Source organism: Antechinus flavipes, chromosome 6 (assembly GCF_016432865.1).
Source record: "Antechinus flavipes isolate AdamAnt ecotype Samford, QLD, Australia chromosome 6, AdamAnt_v2, whole genome shotgun sequence".
NCBI classification, from domain to species: Eukaryota; Metazoa; Chordata; class Mammalia; order Dasyuromorphia; family Dasyuridae; genus Antechinus; species Antechinus flavipes.
This window is the reverse complement of record NC_067403.1, coordinates 169491944-169510479: the sequence shown is the minus strand read 5'-3', so window position 1 is coordinate 169510479 and position 18536 is coordinate 169491944. Positions and strand designations below refer to the sequence as shown.

General features: G+C 35.7%; 1 protein-coding gene across 1 annotated transcript in view; it reads left to right on the top strand.

The window, feature by feature from the left end:
• SLC4A4 (solute carrier family 4 member 4) overlaps nucleotides 1-17976 on the top strand; it is a 350270-nt gene extending 332294 nt beyond the window's left edge. The window contains 5 exon segments of the mRNA XM_051964746.1: nucleotides 878-1051; nucleotides 1384-1545; nucleotides 10232-10328; nucleotides 12373-12452; nucleotides 13289-17976. Of these exon segments, the coding sequence (XP_051820706.1) occupies nucleotides 878-1051; nucleotides 1384-1545; nucleotides 10232-10328; nucleotides 12373-12416 (477 nt within the window). The 3' untranslated portion in view covers nucleotides 12417-12452; nucleotides 13289-17976.
• Nucleotides 17977-18536: the final 560 nt, after the last annotated feature.

Sequence of the window (18536 nt, the reverse complement as noted above, 5' to 3'; positions counted from 1 at the left end):
GATGGGTAACTAAGGGATAAAAATGTTGACTAATCTAGTGTATAATCTAGACTTACGTTCTAGATCCCTTGAATTCTAGTCTAGTAGATTCTCCCACCCTTGAACTACATTATCTACCTTTTCTTGATACTTACATTGCAGGGTACTTGTGAATATTATAGTGGAGCAAATGAGAGCATGTATACAAAGCAATCCTCAAAATGATATGTTGACTTATTTGTATTCAATGATTGTTATCATTTCACTGAATTCATGAAATAGAGCTGACTGAAGCTTCAGAGAGACATTTTTCTTCTCAGAGAGAATTCTATGTGCACCAAGGACATAGAATTCTTAAACTCACCTGTTTGACTCTTAAAGCTAAACAGGCTGGACCCAGTCTGCATTTGCAGGCTTTTGGAACCAAAACTCCTTCTCCTTCACTGAGCAGTCTAGATGAACTGGCCTCCTTTTTGCCCCTCACTCTTTCTCTTACCCCCAGACTTTATTCTGGCCCAACCTGGAAGGCACATCCTTATTACTTCTGCCTCAGAGTCCCATTTTTCTTTATGATGTCCTTATTGATCCCCATTTGCTAACATCTTTCCTCCCAAACTACCTGATATATAACCACTTGTTATTTATTCAATTTATATAATATATGTTCACTCATATTTTTGCATATGCACTTGTCTCTTCCATTAGAATGTAAACTCCTGGCAAGAAGGACCATCTTATTCTTATATTTGTATTCCCAGTTCCTAGCACAGGACCTGGTGAACAGTAGGTGCTTAATAAATGCTTGTGGATAGTTGACTGGTCAAGGTAGTTTCCATGAGCACTGAGTGACATTGCCCTGGTGTGAGCTAAAGTCCCGTCCTGCTCCCTTTCCTTGCAGTTCATGGATCGTCTGAAGCTGCTTCTGATGCCCCTCAAGCACCAGCCTGACTTCATCTACCTTCGCCACGTCCCCCTGCGTCGAGTCCATCTCTTCACTTTTCTCCAGGTGCTGTGCCTGGCCCTGCTCTGGATCCTCAAGTCCACAGTGGCCGCCATAATCTTTCCAGTCATGGTAGGAATTTCTGTGCACTTGAAATGTCTTCTGGTGAAACAGTCTAACATTGGGTGGGTTTTGTGTTTTGTCTGGGTGGTCCTGAAACCTGTGAGCATCGTCTAAAAGCATTTCCTGTAGTGTGTGTGTATATATATATACTGGTACTGCTTTGTCTGAGGTCATTGGATGAGTTATACGAGCCTCAGTTAAGCTTCTTGCTGCCTTTATCCCATTCTCTCAGTCTCTGTTCCAGACGAAACCTGGGAACTTTAAGTGTGTCTTTTTGCCACAATATGAAAGAAACCAAATAATTAAGTCTTTGTTCAATGGCTTTCTCTCTGTTGTTCCAGATCCTGGCTCTTGTAGCTGTCAGAAAAGGAATGGACTACCTCTTTTCCCAGCATGACCTCAGTTTCCTTGATGATGTCATTCCAGAAAAGGACAAGAAAAAGAAAGAAGATGAGAAGAAAAAGAAAAAGAAGAAAGGCAGTCTGGATAGTGACAATGATGATGTAAGAAGTTTTCCAGCTAGCCAAGGCACCAATGGGGAAAATGGGTATTTTCTCCATCTTGAGAGAGGGCAACATGTTTCCAAGAATACACAAACCTTACCTAAGTCTGTCAAGTGGTTTTCTTCAATTTCTTTCTTTTGTCTCACTATTTTCCTCTTTCCTCTCTCTCCCTCTTTCTTCTTTCCTCCATCCTGTTTTCCTTTCCCCCTCCCTCTCCTCTCTCTCTTTTTCTCATATTTATTTAGGGTCTTTAGAATTTACACCCCTTCAACAATGATACACTCATGGGTACTTATTTTAGCACCATATTGATAATGGACTCTGGGTTCAATGCATATAAAGCACAAGATAAGATTTACTTGGCTACATAAGCTTTTACACTTTAAAAAATTGCATTGATATGTTTTGCTTTAAAGTTATCTTCTTTTCCAAATATCTCCCTCCTAAGAATATGTAAAAAAGATCTTGAGAACATGATATTCAATCTCTTGTCATTATCATGGTGGCTTTAGGTGAGTAGGGTTATCCTCTAAGCCATGAAATGTCATTTTAGAAAAAGAAGGAAAAAAAGGTGATTGGGAAAAATTAATCTTCCTATTAGCCTAGCCTGACAGTGTATGTATATGTACATACATACAAACACACGTATATGTATATAATTCACATATACCTATGTTTATGTACACATGCATGTATGTATAAATATACATGCATATGATACACACCAGAGGTACTCACCTGTTCAAAGAAGGGAAGGAGATGCATTTTCTCATTTCTTCCCAGAAGATGTTTGGTCCTTATAATTACCCAGCATTGAGTTTCTTTTCTTTTCCTTTTGGTCATTGTTATTTTTTATTTGATATCATTCTAAAGGCATTTGATTTATTATTAATTTAGTCTTTTAAGTTCTTCATATATAGTATGCCTTCAATGAGTATTTCTTGCTAATGATTAACTAAAGGGTGAGCTCTTAGGAGTTGTAATCTCTGGATATAATGACGTTAATATAATGAAATATGAGAGGTAGCCTGGAATAGTGAGTTTAAACTATTGGGTAATGTGATTCTGACCAAATCACTTAGCCTCCTTTAAGTTGTAAGTTGTTAATCTATAGTGGTGGAAAGGGGATTTCTTCAGAGACTATTGAAATCATAGATATATACACATATCTGCATATGTGTATATATATATGTGTGTATACAAATAATTTGTATATATGCCCATATCAATTAATTAATTAGCATATATTCAACACCTAATAAGTGCTAAGCATTGGGGATACAAAAAAAGGCAAAAACACCTCTGCCCTCAAGGGGTTTACAATCTAATGGGGAAGACAACTTTGTAAATAAATATATGCAAAACAGGTGATAAATAGGATAATAAATAGAAAATAATTAACAGAGGGAAGATAGCAGAATTAAAAAAAATGGGAAGATTTCCAGTAAATTATAAGATTTTTATTAGGATTTAATGAAAACCAGGGAGGGCAATAGTCAAAATAGATAATGGCATATGATCTACACACACACACACGTGCCTTCTTCTTCTGTTTACTCATGTATATACATGCACATACATGTGCACATATATATGTGGAAATGGAAATAATTAACAGAGGGAAAGGACTAGAACTAAGAGGTGCTGGGGAAGGCTTTGTTAAAAGATGGGATTTTAGCTGGGACTTCTTGCTGCTCAGTGACTGAAATGATTTCATTTGTAATCTTGGCCTTAAGATCATATAAATATTATTAAATTATATTTATATAAATTATATATATACATATATATGTGTATATATATATAATATGGTTTCAATGAATTTGTGACAATTTTGACATAACTCTCACAAGAATATTTGAGAGATAGAACAAGTGACCAAGGGGATGTCCACTACTAATATGTTGTTCTGAGAAAGTTTATCTAGAAACTATTGCTCATACAAGGTGGCCCATCTTGTTAAAATGAAAATTTCATTTTACAAAATTTGCAAAACCAAGTAAAAGAAATTTAAACAATTTAACCTTCAAATAATAATTTTAAAAGTTTGTTGCACTTATACTTTAGAAATTTTTAAAGCTTAAAACTTCACCAATATTTTTGGGATATCCTATATGTTGTAGTTATTAAGCACAGTTAATGACTTTTATCTGTTCATATATTTGAATGGCCTTTCCTTCAAAACTCACTAGAGAATGATTTCTCTTGTAGTTGATGACCACATGGGGCCAACTGAGTTGAGATTTTGTTACCGTGTAATGAGGAATAAAGAGCATTTGAACCTGTATTTTCTTAAAAAATAGATGTAGGGATCAATGGTATAGACCAGGCTGTTCTGTCCCTTGCTGTCTTTTCTAACATTTTCTTGCTAGTGGAGGAGACCATCTCAGAGAGCTGCCAATGCTCCATAAGGAATGTTTAGTCACTGCAATTAGGCAGTCTGGAACTAGGCTTTGTTTAAGAAACACTCAAAAGAAAAACATGCAGTTTATCCTAACAGCTCCTTAAAATGTTTGGGAAAGAAATGATTGTTTTTTTCTTCTAGGAATGAATTGATTTATCTATCATAAATAGAAGTACCAAGTCAAATCAAGTCAGCAAGCATTTATTAAGCCCCTGCTGTGTGCCAGGTAGTCTGTTAAGTGCTGAGAAAACAAAGAAAGACAAAGCTGTATCTGCCCTCGAGGAATTCACATTTTAATGGGGGAGAACCATGTAAATAACTATGTTCAACAAGATAGCGACAGAAGGGAGACTCCAAGATTTAGGAAGACTAAGAAAGGGTTCTTGTAGATAGTGGGACTTTAGCTGAGAGTAGAAGAGGGCCAGAGAAGCCAGGTTATATTGGTATACTAATAATCTCTGCCAGTCACAGAGCAACTATTCTTGGATTCCTTTGCTTTCCTTTTATTAAAAAGCATTTTCTTTCCCACTCACCACTCATCTTTGGGAAAAAAAAAGAAAAACAAAACTTTTATAACAAATAGTCATAGTTCAGCAAAATAAATTGGACAGTGGCGATGTCCAAAAATAAATGTCTCATTCTACATTTTGAGTCCATTGCCCTTCTGTCAGAAGGTAACATGTTCATCATTTTGCTGTCACTGTCTAGATGATCTCAAGTCACAGTTATTTTAGAAGCACCATTTCTGTATTTTTTTCTGTCTGTCTGTCTCTGTCTCTCTCATTGTCTTTCTTATTCTCATCTCCATCTCTGACTTTGTCTCTCTCTCTCATGCTGTCTCATTCTCTGTATGTGTTAATTCTTTCTGTTTCTAACTTTCTCTCTTGTTATCTCTGTCTCTCTCTCCCTGTCTTTCTTACTATCTCTCTCTTTCCTTTGTGTCTCTCATGCTGTTTTATTCTGTATCTCTTTGTTAATTCTTTCTGTTTCTGACTTTGTCTCTTGCTGTTTCTCTCTCACTGTCTTTCTTACTACCTCTCTCTTTCCTTTGTCTCTCTCATGCTGTCTTATTCTGTATCTCTCTTTGTTAATTCTGTCTCTGATTCCCTCTTGATGTCTCTGTCTCTTGCAGTCTCTCTCTGCTTCTGTCTGTATTTATATGTGAGTATATGTATACACACATACAAATATGAATTTGTTACAAAAAATATCATCAAGTTTCTGCTCACTTTGCCCATGGATGAATAAAAAGGAATGACTTCATTTAGCCCTAATGGGCTGTCAATGAGTACAGGATGAGGTAGAATTGATCTTATGTAAACTTAGTTAAAAACAAATCTCTAGTTGTAGGTCTTTGTATATTCTTCAAGATTATAATGCTGGACCTTCTACTGGAATACAATTTATGTTGTACCATGAGATATCAAGAGAAGCTAAGTTAGCAAGCACTTATTCAGCACCTATTATGTGCCAGACACTGTACCAAATTGTAGGGATATAAGGAAAGGCAGAAATAATGACTGTTTTCATGATACCTATAATCTAATGTAGGAAATAATAACCTGACAACTCTATTTACAAGATACATACTTGGTAAATGGGACACAATCTCAGAGGGAACATGCTAGCAGTAAGACAGACCAGAAAAGATAGGATTTCTTTTTTTGAGCAATCAGGGGTGAGTGAGTCACATAGCTAATAAGTATCATAGACTGAATTTGAACTAAGGTTCTCTTGACTCCAGGGGTGGAGCTCTATCCATGGTACCACTTAGTTTCCCCAAGAAAATAGGATTTTTCTGGGACAACCAGAAAATAGAGCTGAGTAGGGAGAACCTTTGGAGTTTACTGAATGGAAGAATGACAGCCCTGTGGTCTGGAAAGATCCATGACAGCTGAGCAGAAGATGGAGGGGAATCTGAGGCAGGGAGTCTAAATAGCAGGTTGTTCGTAGTCCACCTATAGGGCAACAAGGGTCTACCCCAGGGTACTAACAATGTAAAAAGAAAAAAAAGGAGCAGAAAGAGATTCTGGAAAAGTATAGTCTAATCCAGCAAAAATTTATGTGCTAGACACTGTGCTTAGTACTAGGGATATAATAAATAAGAAGAAAAAATGGAGTTTACAATCTAAAGGAAACAACACATAAAAAGAGGGAGGGAAATAAGGACAAGGTGGGGTGAGGAGAATACCAAAGGGTATCTAAGGTGGAAGTAACTTGTTCTATGGAGATGAAATTGCAGAATAGCAGATGCAAAGTGGAGTGAGCTGAAAATCCAATTTCTTCCCACTATAAAGATAAAATCTGTAGGATTTTGTAACAGATGAATTCTATGGGGATGATATGAGTGACAACTAAATTGCAAGCCTGAATAACTAAGAGGATGATGGTATCCTTGTTAATCGGGGAGCTAGGAAGGGGGTGGGTTTTGGGTGAAATATAGTGATTTTGGTGCACTCATGAATAAATTTAGATATCTATATAATATCTAGTTTAAAATATAAAATGCAATAGAGATTTGGAGATCTGCATATAGATCTGAGGATTATCTATTTAGAAATTATAATTGACTCCATCAATTAAATAGTATATATAGAGAGAAGAGAAATAGATCCAGGTCAGAAACTCAAAAGATATTCACTTTCTATGGGTATGTGTTTTATGAGGATTCAGTAAAGGAGAATAAGAAGATGAGGTCAGACAAAGAACAAGATAGTCATGAGAGAATAGTGTCATGAAAACCCTTGGAAAAGAGTATCTAGAAGTGAGGAATCATCAATGACAAAGATTAAGAATGAAGAGGATAAAGAAAAGATCATTAGATTTGGCAATCAGGAGAATACTGATAACTTTGAACAGAGCAGTTTCAGTTGAATGAGGTCTGAAGTCTGACTGCAGAGAATTAGGAAGAAAGTGATAGAAAAGGAAGACTGCTATTGCAAGCACTATTCTCAAGGAGTTTAGCCATAAAAAAAGAAAGATAGGGATGATAGCTAATAGGGATTGATGAATCAAGGTGTTTTGGTTTTAGGGGGTTTTGGGGAGACTTAGGGAGACATAGGTATGTTTGTAGGCAGCTTGTAGGGGAGTAGCTAATAGATAGGGAAAGACTGAAAACTAATGAGAAATTTGAGATTGTAGAGGAGGAAATCTGCTGGAGAAAATGTGATAGAATAAGATCCCATGTGCAGATAGTGGGGCTGACCTTGGCAAGAAGGGGGCACCTCTTCATGAGAGACTAGGGTAAAAGAGAAGATAGTAAGGAAAAAAACATGGAAATGGTATGAAATAAGGAAGAATGGAAAGGGAGCTCTTGAGGAAGGGTCTCAATTTTTTCAGTTCTTAGCTACGAGAATGAAGGAAGGAAGAGCTGTGGGAGATTTATGGAGGAATGAAAAGGTTTGGAGAAACTGCCATAGTGAGAGGGATAATGAATCAATTAGGGAGATGTAAAAGGATTACCTTGCAGCAGTAAGGTCCCAGTTGAAATGATGTTCACATAAATCGATAGTGGATGGAGTCAGCATAGCATCATGGTTTGCTTCAACAGCAAGAAAAATATAAATAAAAATCATGGATTGTGGGAGTAATCCAAGACTGTTCTTGGCTGGGTGGGATCATTCATACATTAAGAGGGCAAGGGTCTGGAAAATAGAGGATGGGATAGAGAAGAACTGGAACCAAGAGGTCAAGATGGGAAAGGGAAGAAATTTTAAGGATTGCAAGAGGTGATAGCCTGGGAAAGAACTGAGGTGGAGGGCTTGGGGGCCATGGTAAGGATTAAGAAGAGGATCAGGGTCATAAGTTCAGGGAAAGAAAAGTGACATAGAAGGTTATGATAAGATGAAAGAATTTCTGAGTTCAGGAATGTGAAAATAGAACACATGCTTTGAAGGAAGGCTGTTGAATCTCTTTTTCTGAAAACAGAAAATAATTAGGAAAAAGATCATTTTGCAGTGGTTTGCAATTCTGTTAGGAGGTGGACCCAATGTCCTGCTAAGATCTCTTTCAGCACTGTTGTGCATATCATGATGGAACATTTATGGCAAAAGTATTTATTTCATCACAAATATTTATATTTGAATGAAGCCATATTGTCAGCCCTTCAAATTTGTCAAAGAGGTCTTGAAAATAGAGATTTTTTTTTTTTAAAGATAAAAGATTTTTAAAAATGTCATAGGTTGGACTGGGATTATTTTAGCTCTAAAATTTTATGTTTTCCTTCCTTCCCTCCCTCCCTCCTTCTCTTTCTTCCTTCTTTTCTTCCTTCTTTCCTTCCCTCCCTCTTTCTTTCCCTCCCTTTTTCTTTCCCTCCCTTTTTCTTTCTTTCTTTCTCTTTTTCTTTCTTTCTTTCTTTCTTTCTTCTTTCTTTCTTTCTTTCTTTTCTTTCTTTCTTTCTTTCTTTCTTTCTTCTTTCTTTCTTTCTTTCCCTTCTGCCTTCCCTCTCTTCCTCCCTCCTTCCTTCCCTCCCTTTCTTCCTTCCTTTCTTCCTTCCTTCCTTCCTTCCTTCCTTCCTTCCTTCCTTCCTTCTCTCTCTCTCTCTCTCTCTCTCATTTAATCTGAGAACATTTAGAACCTGACACTTTAAAGCATCTTGGATGCTCCAAGCCTAAAATAAATACATTATGTTCTACCCCTTGTCAGAGTGTGACTAGTGAATAATTCTCCCTGTGTTTAGCTACTTGTGTGCTGACATGAATTCCTGGCAAATACACCACAATTGGGGAACGGACCCAATTCTATTAGTTTTGGGCACTATTAGTGGAAGTCACAACTTCCTTGAATTTGGGGCTGCTGCCATTATCCTTTTGAGTTTCCTGTGAATGTGCTTGCTACTCCTAGTTCTGTGCTGGTAAATATTTAACAACCAGATCTGAGAGTGAGGGGAGAAGAAATGTATGCACAATACACTTTTGTATTTAGTTTGCATCATTAACATTTTCTGCATAATTTCTTTAAGTCTAGACAATAAACTAAGCCCTATTTGTAGCATTTGCCAATTTCCAAAATGTAAACGCTCTGGAGTTTACTGAATGCAAGAATGGCAGTCCTATGCTCTGGAGAGATCTAGAAATTTAACACTCAGTACTCATAAAGCAGTATAAGCTGAATCCAGCAAACCTTTGCTCACTTCTTTATTTAGAGTGAGCCATAGCCCTTATGTCAAGATACATTATTTCTTTCTTTGTTTACCTGGGTCCAAATTTCCTCTGACATAAAAGACAAATATTACTACTTTGGTAGCTCAGAGAGTGGGTGAGTTGTATTTTTTTCATCTTAGACCTATTTTCAAATTCACATTTAGCCTGGCATTCAAGGCCTGGCCTTTAAGATTGACTCTAACCTTTTTATTCTTTTTTCACATTAGTACCTTTTACATTCCATACAAACTGCATTAGAACAGTGCACTGAATTCAAATGCTCTCTTTCAGCTCCCTACATTTCCCTAAGTTATTGTCCTTTGTGCCTGTGAGGTTCTAAAATAGCCTGCTAGCACTATATGCATATTATTTCCTTTGATCCTCCATTTTAGAGATAAAGAAACTGAGATTGAGAAAGGTATACAGTTAGAGCATACTATAAGAGCATGCATTTAGAGTGTCTGAAACAGGATTTGAATTCAGGTCTTCCTGCCTCCAAGTCCAGCAATGAGGACATTATATCCTCTAGTTGGCTCTATATGGCTTCTTTATCATTACATTTCATTTATTGTTTTCAAGGTTTAGGTCAGCCACCACCTCCTTTGTGGACTTTCTGTCTGTCTGTCTGAAAGTGTCTGATCTCAAATTTTCCTGGAACATTTTGTGTGAAAACCTAATTATCCTTCCCAATTATACCTCCTGTTTTCTGCATTATAGTGGTTTCCTAAGAAGACATTTCTATTTATTTATCTATTCATTTATTCATTTGTTTGTTTATTCATTCATGTATATATGTATGTAACCTGGTACAATGCTATGGACTTATTAGCTGGGGGTGGGATGAGGGTGGGGAACATGCTTTCCTTTGAAACTCCCATATAGTTTAGGTGACAATAGAATCAATTGGATATGTTGTGGAGTTTTTTCCCTTTATATACAAGGGTGGGTTAATGAAGGAAAAAAGTTTCAAAACTGATGATTTGACTTTAGCCCCTCTGGCCCAAAAGATGGAGAAAACATCTTTTGAGGAAAAATGGTATTCATTATTTTCTTGGTGACTCTACATAAACAGCAGATAGAATCCTGTGGGGGGACAATGTGCTTAGAGCATTCTAAGACCTCTCCCACATTTCATCCACAGTCTGACTGCCCTTACTCCGAAAAAGTTCCAAGTATTAAAATTCCAATGGACATCATGGAACAACAGCCTTTCCTAAGTGACAGCAAACCCGCTGACAGTGAGTAGAACTAACCTTAACTTAGTTCATGCCTGCTTGAAACTAATACTGCCATGGAGGGAGGGGGTGAAATTAAATGCAAAGCTGCCCTTCTTTCCCTTCTTTTTTTTTTTTTTTTTTTTTTTTTGCCCTATTTTATCGATTTTAAAAGGATATTTATAACTATGAGGACCTTGTTTTTTTTTACTCCTCTTGTTGCCCCCTTAAAACAACCTTTCCTCAGCAACTAAAAACTTGTTTTTTGCTTGCTAGCATTCTCTTGGACTGTTCAAACATCCCTCGTTTCTATCTGCTGCTAACTATAGTACCAAAGTGATTTCTCTTTCTACCATTTATTATTAAAATAGTTGCTTATGCTGCAACATCACTGTTACTGTTTGTTTTCCTTAGGTCCAATCGGTTGCCCAATTGACTCTAAAATTCTATGTCATGGATCTTTTTGTCACTATTAACAAATTGCGTAGATGAAATGCACTGATTAATTTTAATCACCAATTAAAATGAAAATGATGAAACATTTGCACACTTTACTTTAAATCAAAGTTACAGGCATTTGTTTCGATTTTAAAAATTCTTCTGCTGAAAACCATCTCTTTTTAAAAATGCTCTGTAACTTTGGATTGAGAAGACACCTATATGGAAATGGGTCAGTCTATCACAGATAATCTTTGACCTTTCTTAGCCAACTGCCGCTACTAGAAAACACCTTAGATCAAGGATTTCTAATTTTTTGTCCATGAATATGAATGGGAGAGATCTTTATTTCAATAGGATTATTTCTTTTGTAATTTTACAAATTTTATTTTGAGAAGTATTCTGAGAAGGGGTTTATGGGATTCAAAAAACTACCAAAGTGATTTGTGAAATCAAAAACATTAAGGATCCTTTCCCTAAAACTTCATCACTCAGACATGATTATTCATCACTTCCAACCTAATATATCCCCCTCCCCTTGATGTCATGACTTGATGGCTAGGGTTTGATATTCATAGCATGTTATGGAACAGTTATAACAGAAGCAATAGATTGTTTTGAAAGAGAAGAAATCTCAACATATGCCCTGAACCGTTTTTCATATCTTTTGTGAAATTCTTCTTTGTTTCTTTTTTCTTTACTTAAATTTTCTATGGTAGGAAATTTACTTTTTAAAATCAATCAATGTACTTGAATACTTCTCATAGTTCATAGAAAAAAAAAGGATAGACACTTCTATTGTGTATATGGCAATGATGTTTTTTTTAAATTTTTTTTAATTTAGTAAGAAATTACCAAAAAAGATTGAAAGTTAATGCTCAATATTGAATCCATTGAGTCCAAAAGATCCTTATGGGGATCCCCCAAAAGGGGGATCCCTTATGAGAGCCCATTCAGAAGCTAAATAATACCAAGCATTATCTGTCTGAGTTTTGGTTGATGGAAAGCATCTTATTTTTAGTAGTCTTATGTTTTATTTAATGTTTGTCACTTTTGTGAGTTATTGAGACCAAATGAAATATAGATCCTGGTTGCTGTTAATTTATTATCTGATATGATTATTATTATTTACATCTAATTTATTATCTGATGAAGATCAATGAGTATCTCTAACCATTTCTACCATTCCAAAAATCAGTATATTAAAACAGAGGGAAAACACAAGTTATTGCAAAGGAATGACTAGGAAATTAATATATGATGTTTCTTCCTGGTGCATTATATTTGTTCTTCTGACATTTGGCCTCAAACTTTATCTGAGTCTCACAATCAAAATCCTTACGGGACCTCCGTGCTTTAGGGTAATAAGGTAAATTGGTTGTGTTTCAAATCCTTTATTTAAATTATATTAAGACAACTAAATGGAAGTTTTAATTTCACAAATTCATCTTCATCACCCTTCCTTTTTGTTAAGAAGACATTAGTGAGAGACTAAAATGAATTGCTGTCAACTTTTGGGACTAGAGAGGCAGATTTCATGTTTATTCCATGGCTAATATTTTCATTTTCAGTAAAATAATGTACTTTTCCCCAAAGACTGTAACTTATGACTTTTATTTAATCTTTCCAGGAGAAAAATCACCAACATTCCTTGAACGCCACACATCATGCTGATAAAATTCCTTTCCTCGAGTCGCTTGGGATACCAAGGTAAAAAGCAGCACAGAATTTTTTTTTTTTCCTTTTTGGCAGTGCCATGGGATGTCTGCCCCAAGAAATGTGGTAAGAGCACAGGTTATTGGGCAGAACTTCTTGTTCTAAATCTTCTTCAGATAATAAATAAGTAGTCCAAGAATAAGTGTGTGCTCAGCTTCTGTTGGTGAGAATAATGATTCTGAACATGCTTCTTTTGGATCTCCCAACTCCATGATTTCAGAATCCTGCGTCAGTGTTCAATCTTATGATATCAGGGTTGTCATCCATCAGTTTAAAGAGCACACTCAAAAACAAGCTATGGATTAGAGTTTCATGATAGCAACTTCTATACTCATAATAGATGACATCTTTCCATTTCATTCTCTCCCTAGTCCCTTTCAAATTCCTCTTAAATGTAATCTTCCCCCATTAGAAATCCAGCTCTTTAAAATTATCTTTCTGTATTTCCAATACTTAACATAGTACCTGATACTTGTTAGGTTTTTAATAAATGACTTTGATGTGACTTCTGGGTGTCTCTCTAGACACTATCTAGAAAGATAGTTTAAAAGATGAAAAATTATGTTAAAAGATTCCAGTAGAAGCTACATTTCTGCTGGGTTTTTCCCTTTATTCTCTGTGGCACTTTTCAGGACTTTTCCTAAGTTCACTGCTGTCTACTTAAGCTTCAGCCCCGAGAAATTAGTAATTACTCTAAAGGGATTCAAAAGCAGGAAAAGATATGAAATTGGAGATAGCAGATGCTATTTTCTCTGGAATGATCAATTCATATGTATAGAAGATGATGGGTGACTTATAATCACTTGTCTGTCATTTTTTTTCCCATTTAGCCCTCCTAGAACTCCAGTCAAAGTTGTGCCTCAAATTCTAATAGAACTTGAACCTGAAGACGATGGTTATTTCTGGAGGAGCAAGGGAACAGAAACTACGTTGTAACCTGTTTGTCTCTTAACACTGAATTGTTTTCTTGGTGTGGAAGATGATGTTTTCTTCAGTTTGTTTTCGTTTTTTTGTCACTAGCCAAATATCCCAGTGCCCTCTGCTTCTATCCTGTGTAGGGAAAATTGAGACAAGAGCGCATTTTTAGACAATGAATTTTCCTGGAAGAATTTTCCTGATCTCTTTCCTATATTTTTGGTAGTTTTCCCCCCACCCATCCAATTCACACACACACACACACACACACACACACACACAAAATCTCCCACCACTATCACTACCATCATTCGTCTCCTTTTTTTCCAGGGGCTGCAAATGAATTTTTTTTTAAAAAAAGGATTTTGTAACAATTTCTACTAAAGCATCAAGATGACTGACAACTTTAATTGAAGAGCTATGTTTGCTTGCTTGTTGTTCTGACTAATTGAACCAAGCCTCAATGACTTTCAGATGAGTTCAGTGTCTTTGCTGATATAGATTTGACATAGATTTTCACACCTAAAAAATGCTGCTACCCTCACTATCCCATGCTCTTGAACTCTTCCTTAATAGTCTGAAGAGAAGGCAAGCTAAAGGTACTAATTTCACTCCCTGCACAGAGATACTCTGGCCAATATTGTAGCACGTTTTGGAAGTCCCATTTCCTATGCAACCTTTTTTTTTAATCCTCTAATGGGCTTATCTGTTGACTCTTTTGAAGAATATTTTTCTTCCTAGATTTTGTTGTTTAAATTATGGGGGCCTAACCTGCAACTTATTTTGTTTGTCAATTTTTTAAACTTTTTTTTAAAAAATTACTGTAAAGAAAATGAATTTTTTCCTGCAGCAGGAAACATAGTTTTGAGTAGTTCTACCTCTTATCTGTAGCTGCCAGGCTTTCTGTAAAAACAATGTATTGTAAATAATGTGATTTTTGTACACATAAACACACACATGCACACAATCTCCAGGACAAGTCATGGGGCTGGATTTGATAATAAGCACCCTGTTTCTAAAGCATTAATTTTTCTTTTCATCTCTTTCTTCCTTTTTTTTTTTTTTGTTGTTGTTTAAAGTTCTATGAAGGAGATGGGAGATGGGGGGCAGTTAACTACTTTGTGGTTTTAGAATATAGTAAATGTAATGGCAATTAATAATGTATTGACTGATAATAGTTCACAGATGTGATTGTATTTTCATGTTGATATCCTATGCAGTATTTTTTTAGAATTCTTTCACATAAAAACCCTTGTGTTTTTATGTATGTTCATGGATGTATTCTGCATGTAGCCAAACCTGCATGCAAAGATAGAAAGAGAAGGAATGTTGGCAAGTGAATGAGTGAGTTATTGAGCCTTACCTATCAGTTTCCATAAAATGTGGGTCTGACTCATAATTGACAAAATTATTCAAGAGTTGGAGCGAGGGGCCTCTCTTTGGCCAATGTGGACAGATACATGTTATTTCCCAGTTACCTGTCACCATTACTGATGAAATATTTCATAAGGTTCATGAAAAGTCCACAGGAATAGAATGGTCACCATGCCCATGGGAGCTGATCTGCAAGAATACAAGTGTAGCTACCATACACTGTACATATACACTGTTTTGGATTTTTTTTCAAGGAGCAAGATGAATATCATTTGTGATTGGGATCTTTTTAAAGTTGGGTTTTGTATATATGTTTCTAAATTAACATAACATAATGGAAATTGGGCATTTAGTCACCAAATTTAGCATGGCATTTTAAGCATATCATTTTAATAGGTTGCATTATATATTGTGAATGTGCATTAGACATAACATTTTTAAATGTCTACAATCTAAGAGTCATATAACCACATTTGTGATGCATACACACTGTAATAAACAGGGAGGGGAGGACTGGGACCAGAAGGAAACCATTGGCTTTCGTTCTGTGATACCTGTTGCATTGTGGGTCCCATTCCAATACCACAAACTTGACTAGGAAGACTGTCCCAATGGGAATATCTTTTGAAAAACACAGCTTGTGAAAAGACCACATTCAAAACAGCTCTCACCCTGAAATATTTGCTACCTTTCTAGTACCAAATAGCTTTAACAGTGAAATCCAGTGGAAAATATGGATTTAGTTATGACCTCTAAGAGTTTTTTTATTTTTTAAAATTAATGGAGAAAGTACCTTTTTATGGTGCTGAGACCTTACATATTGAATTTTGGCTGCACATTTAAAATGATCACTATCTTTACAACCACTAATTAAATATATTAAGTTCCCTTCTCTCCCACCTCAGCCCAACATCTGCGAATGCTTTCTTCCCTCCATCATCGAAGGGAATATTCAGTTAAATGTTTAAAACAAATCATCCATAAGAAAATTTTGATATATTAAAGATCCTTGCTTTTTAAGCAATCTGGATTATAATAATGTGGCCTTCTTTGACTATCAGTTCAAGTCGACGAAAACCCTGTAGTGACCAGAACTTTAGATTCGGTCTTGGGAAGATTTGGTCCCCGCTGTCCTGGAGCCTATGTGTAGTTTTCTAAACTGGAAGCCATCCTTTCTTCTTTCAGAGAATTCCCAAATGATGGAAAGACACCATTGGCATTCATGAAATTCCAGCCATTGAAATAGATTTACATGTCACTTCTGCATCTTTAATGGCAAAGACTGTTTGTACTATCTGCCTATAATTAGATACTAAAACTGATTTTTAATAAGAAAAAAAGTTTAGCATAGATGATATAAAAAGAGAATACTCTGCTTTTATTTCTTAAGGAAAAGATTCAAAATCCAACCCCTTTTCATCATCTTGATATCCCTTAAAATAAATTTTAAAGACATTATTTTCAAAGAAGAGGTCACTCTTTTGAAAGAGGCTATGTCTATACATATAGAACTGCTGGACTGTTTTGTGCTTTTACTGAATAATTTGTTTTAGTAAATGTAACAAATTGCTGGGCTGTCATGTTATTGGTTAGATACAGCCTTAGTGAGTTTACGGGATGAAACCCAGTAATTCTCACAATATCTAGCACCATTGGAAGTAAATAAGTGAGCACCAGATGATTTAAGTTGCTAGAAGCAAATACCAGACAGTGGATGGATTAAGAGTGTTTATTAGTGAGATGCCAGATAAATGTAGATAAACCAAGTCCCTTTGTGATAGATGCATTGTTGTATTGTAGGGAGAAAGGCAGTCACACCTGACACATCTGGCTTTCTACCAGTTTCTTAACAAAACTCATTGCTTGAAAATCAGATTCGTTGTAAAAGTATCTTCCAAATCCTGGTGTTCTGTTGGTCTTCCCCTACTCTCTTCTCATTTAAACAACTGCAGGGAGGAGAATGGGAGGGTGGGCAAACACTCATACCATTTTATTTGTGAAGAAAGGAATGAAAACAATTTTATTGGGGTTGAGGGAAGAAGAAGAAAACCCAACAGCCTGACTTTGATGCATTGAATATTAAATATAGTTCTAAGCGTATACATGTTTATACATGTGTATACATGCATATGTCCATGCAATACACTGACACTTAGAGCATAAGTATTTTATTGGCAGTTAGCTTGTGATCAATATCCAGAAAAACCTAGTCTTCCGGGGAGTTTGAACCATGTTTAAGTACTTGAAATGTATTGACTGCTGAATTCTATGTTTAAAAAGAGAAATATTTGCTCTCTTATGCAGAAGTTGGCATTGTTTGGGGATGGGACAAAGATTTCTGGATTTCTCTTCAAACAACTCAATTTCTTTGTTGCTGGAGCCTGGGATTTTTCTTGCGTTATCAGATATTTTTGGCATTAACTCATTATAGCATGAATGGAAAACCTGGTGCCTTCAGGTTATTGGAAAACACTCAGTGGTCTCTTATGTGGTATTTGACTATCAGAAGAACCCTGGAATTTTTCACATTTAGAAATTCACTGTACTTTGTTTCAGCCTTGACATTGGGGGGAGGGGGGGGAACCACCAACTTAAGCAAAATATGCTAACCAGTCCAAATATGCTTGGACCAGAAATTCGGGATATGGTTTATTTCTCAGCTCATTATTTTGTCCTCCATGGGAGCATACCAAAATGCAAGCTTCTGATACTTCCTTGGCAAATATTGCAAAGAGATACAAACTCAGGGCTAAAGTCATCCAGTCAAACTTTCAGAGCCAGAAGTAACTTTGTCCCAGACCTACAATGTGAAAAGGGTGAATGAATACTTGCCACTTTTTTTCACCTTCTAAGCCATTTTCTTGGCTAATGCATCTCCATACACATGACTTTGGAATCGATACGCACTTTCAGATACTCTTATTTTTATTCTCTTAAAAGTCTTTATTAGCTTTGGAGAAATGATGCTTCTTTTTATTTTAAATGAAGTAGATCAACGTGCTGGAACAAATTGAAAAAAAAAAAGAGCAGAAAACATTTCAATATACTAATGATAATTTTTTCCAATATAAAACATGAAATTCCTATAACATTATAGTATTTTACAGTTTTATGATGCTTTCTATTTGTGACTTTTATGGAATCAAGAGATGAAGAAGATGAGATATTTTAGCATTTATATTTTTCAAAATTAAATGTATACTTAAATAAATAACTTTATGCATTTAAAGCTGTCTAATGTCTTTCTTGTTATAATATGATTTTTTTGTAAATAAGAAAAAAATAAGAGGATGCAGTTTGTTGGAATCCAAGACTTACTCAAGGCCTACTTTTAAAAATAAATCAAAATAAACTAAAAACACTTTTAAAAACAAACAAAAAATAAAAAGACTTTTAAAAAATAAAACAAACAAAAATAGTGCATCTGACCATAAGCAATGACCAAGATAACTGGCACAGAATCCTTGAACTTGACTCCAAATGAGAGGTAGATAAAACCACCTTCTCCCTACCTGGCTTCATCATTCACACAACACTGAGAATTGTTTTTCTGACTCCCTCTAGCAAGTTTCTGTTTTGTTATAAATTAGCAGTTCTCAAAATGTGCTCTGAGATCCCTGAAAGTCCCTCAGGCACTTGTAGAGGGTCAGTGAGTTTAAAACTTTTTTCAAAATAATACTAAGAAATCTTAATTTTAATATAGCAAAATGCAATAAATAAAACCTATATAAATGCAAGTTCTTGAGGGTGGGAGTCTTCAATAATTTTAAGAGTTAAAGGAGTCCTAGT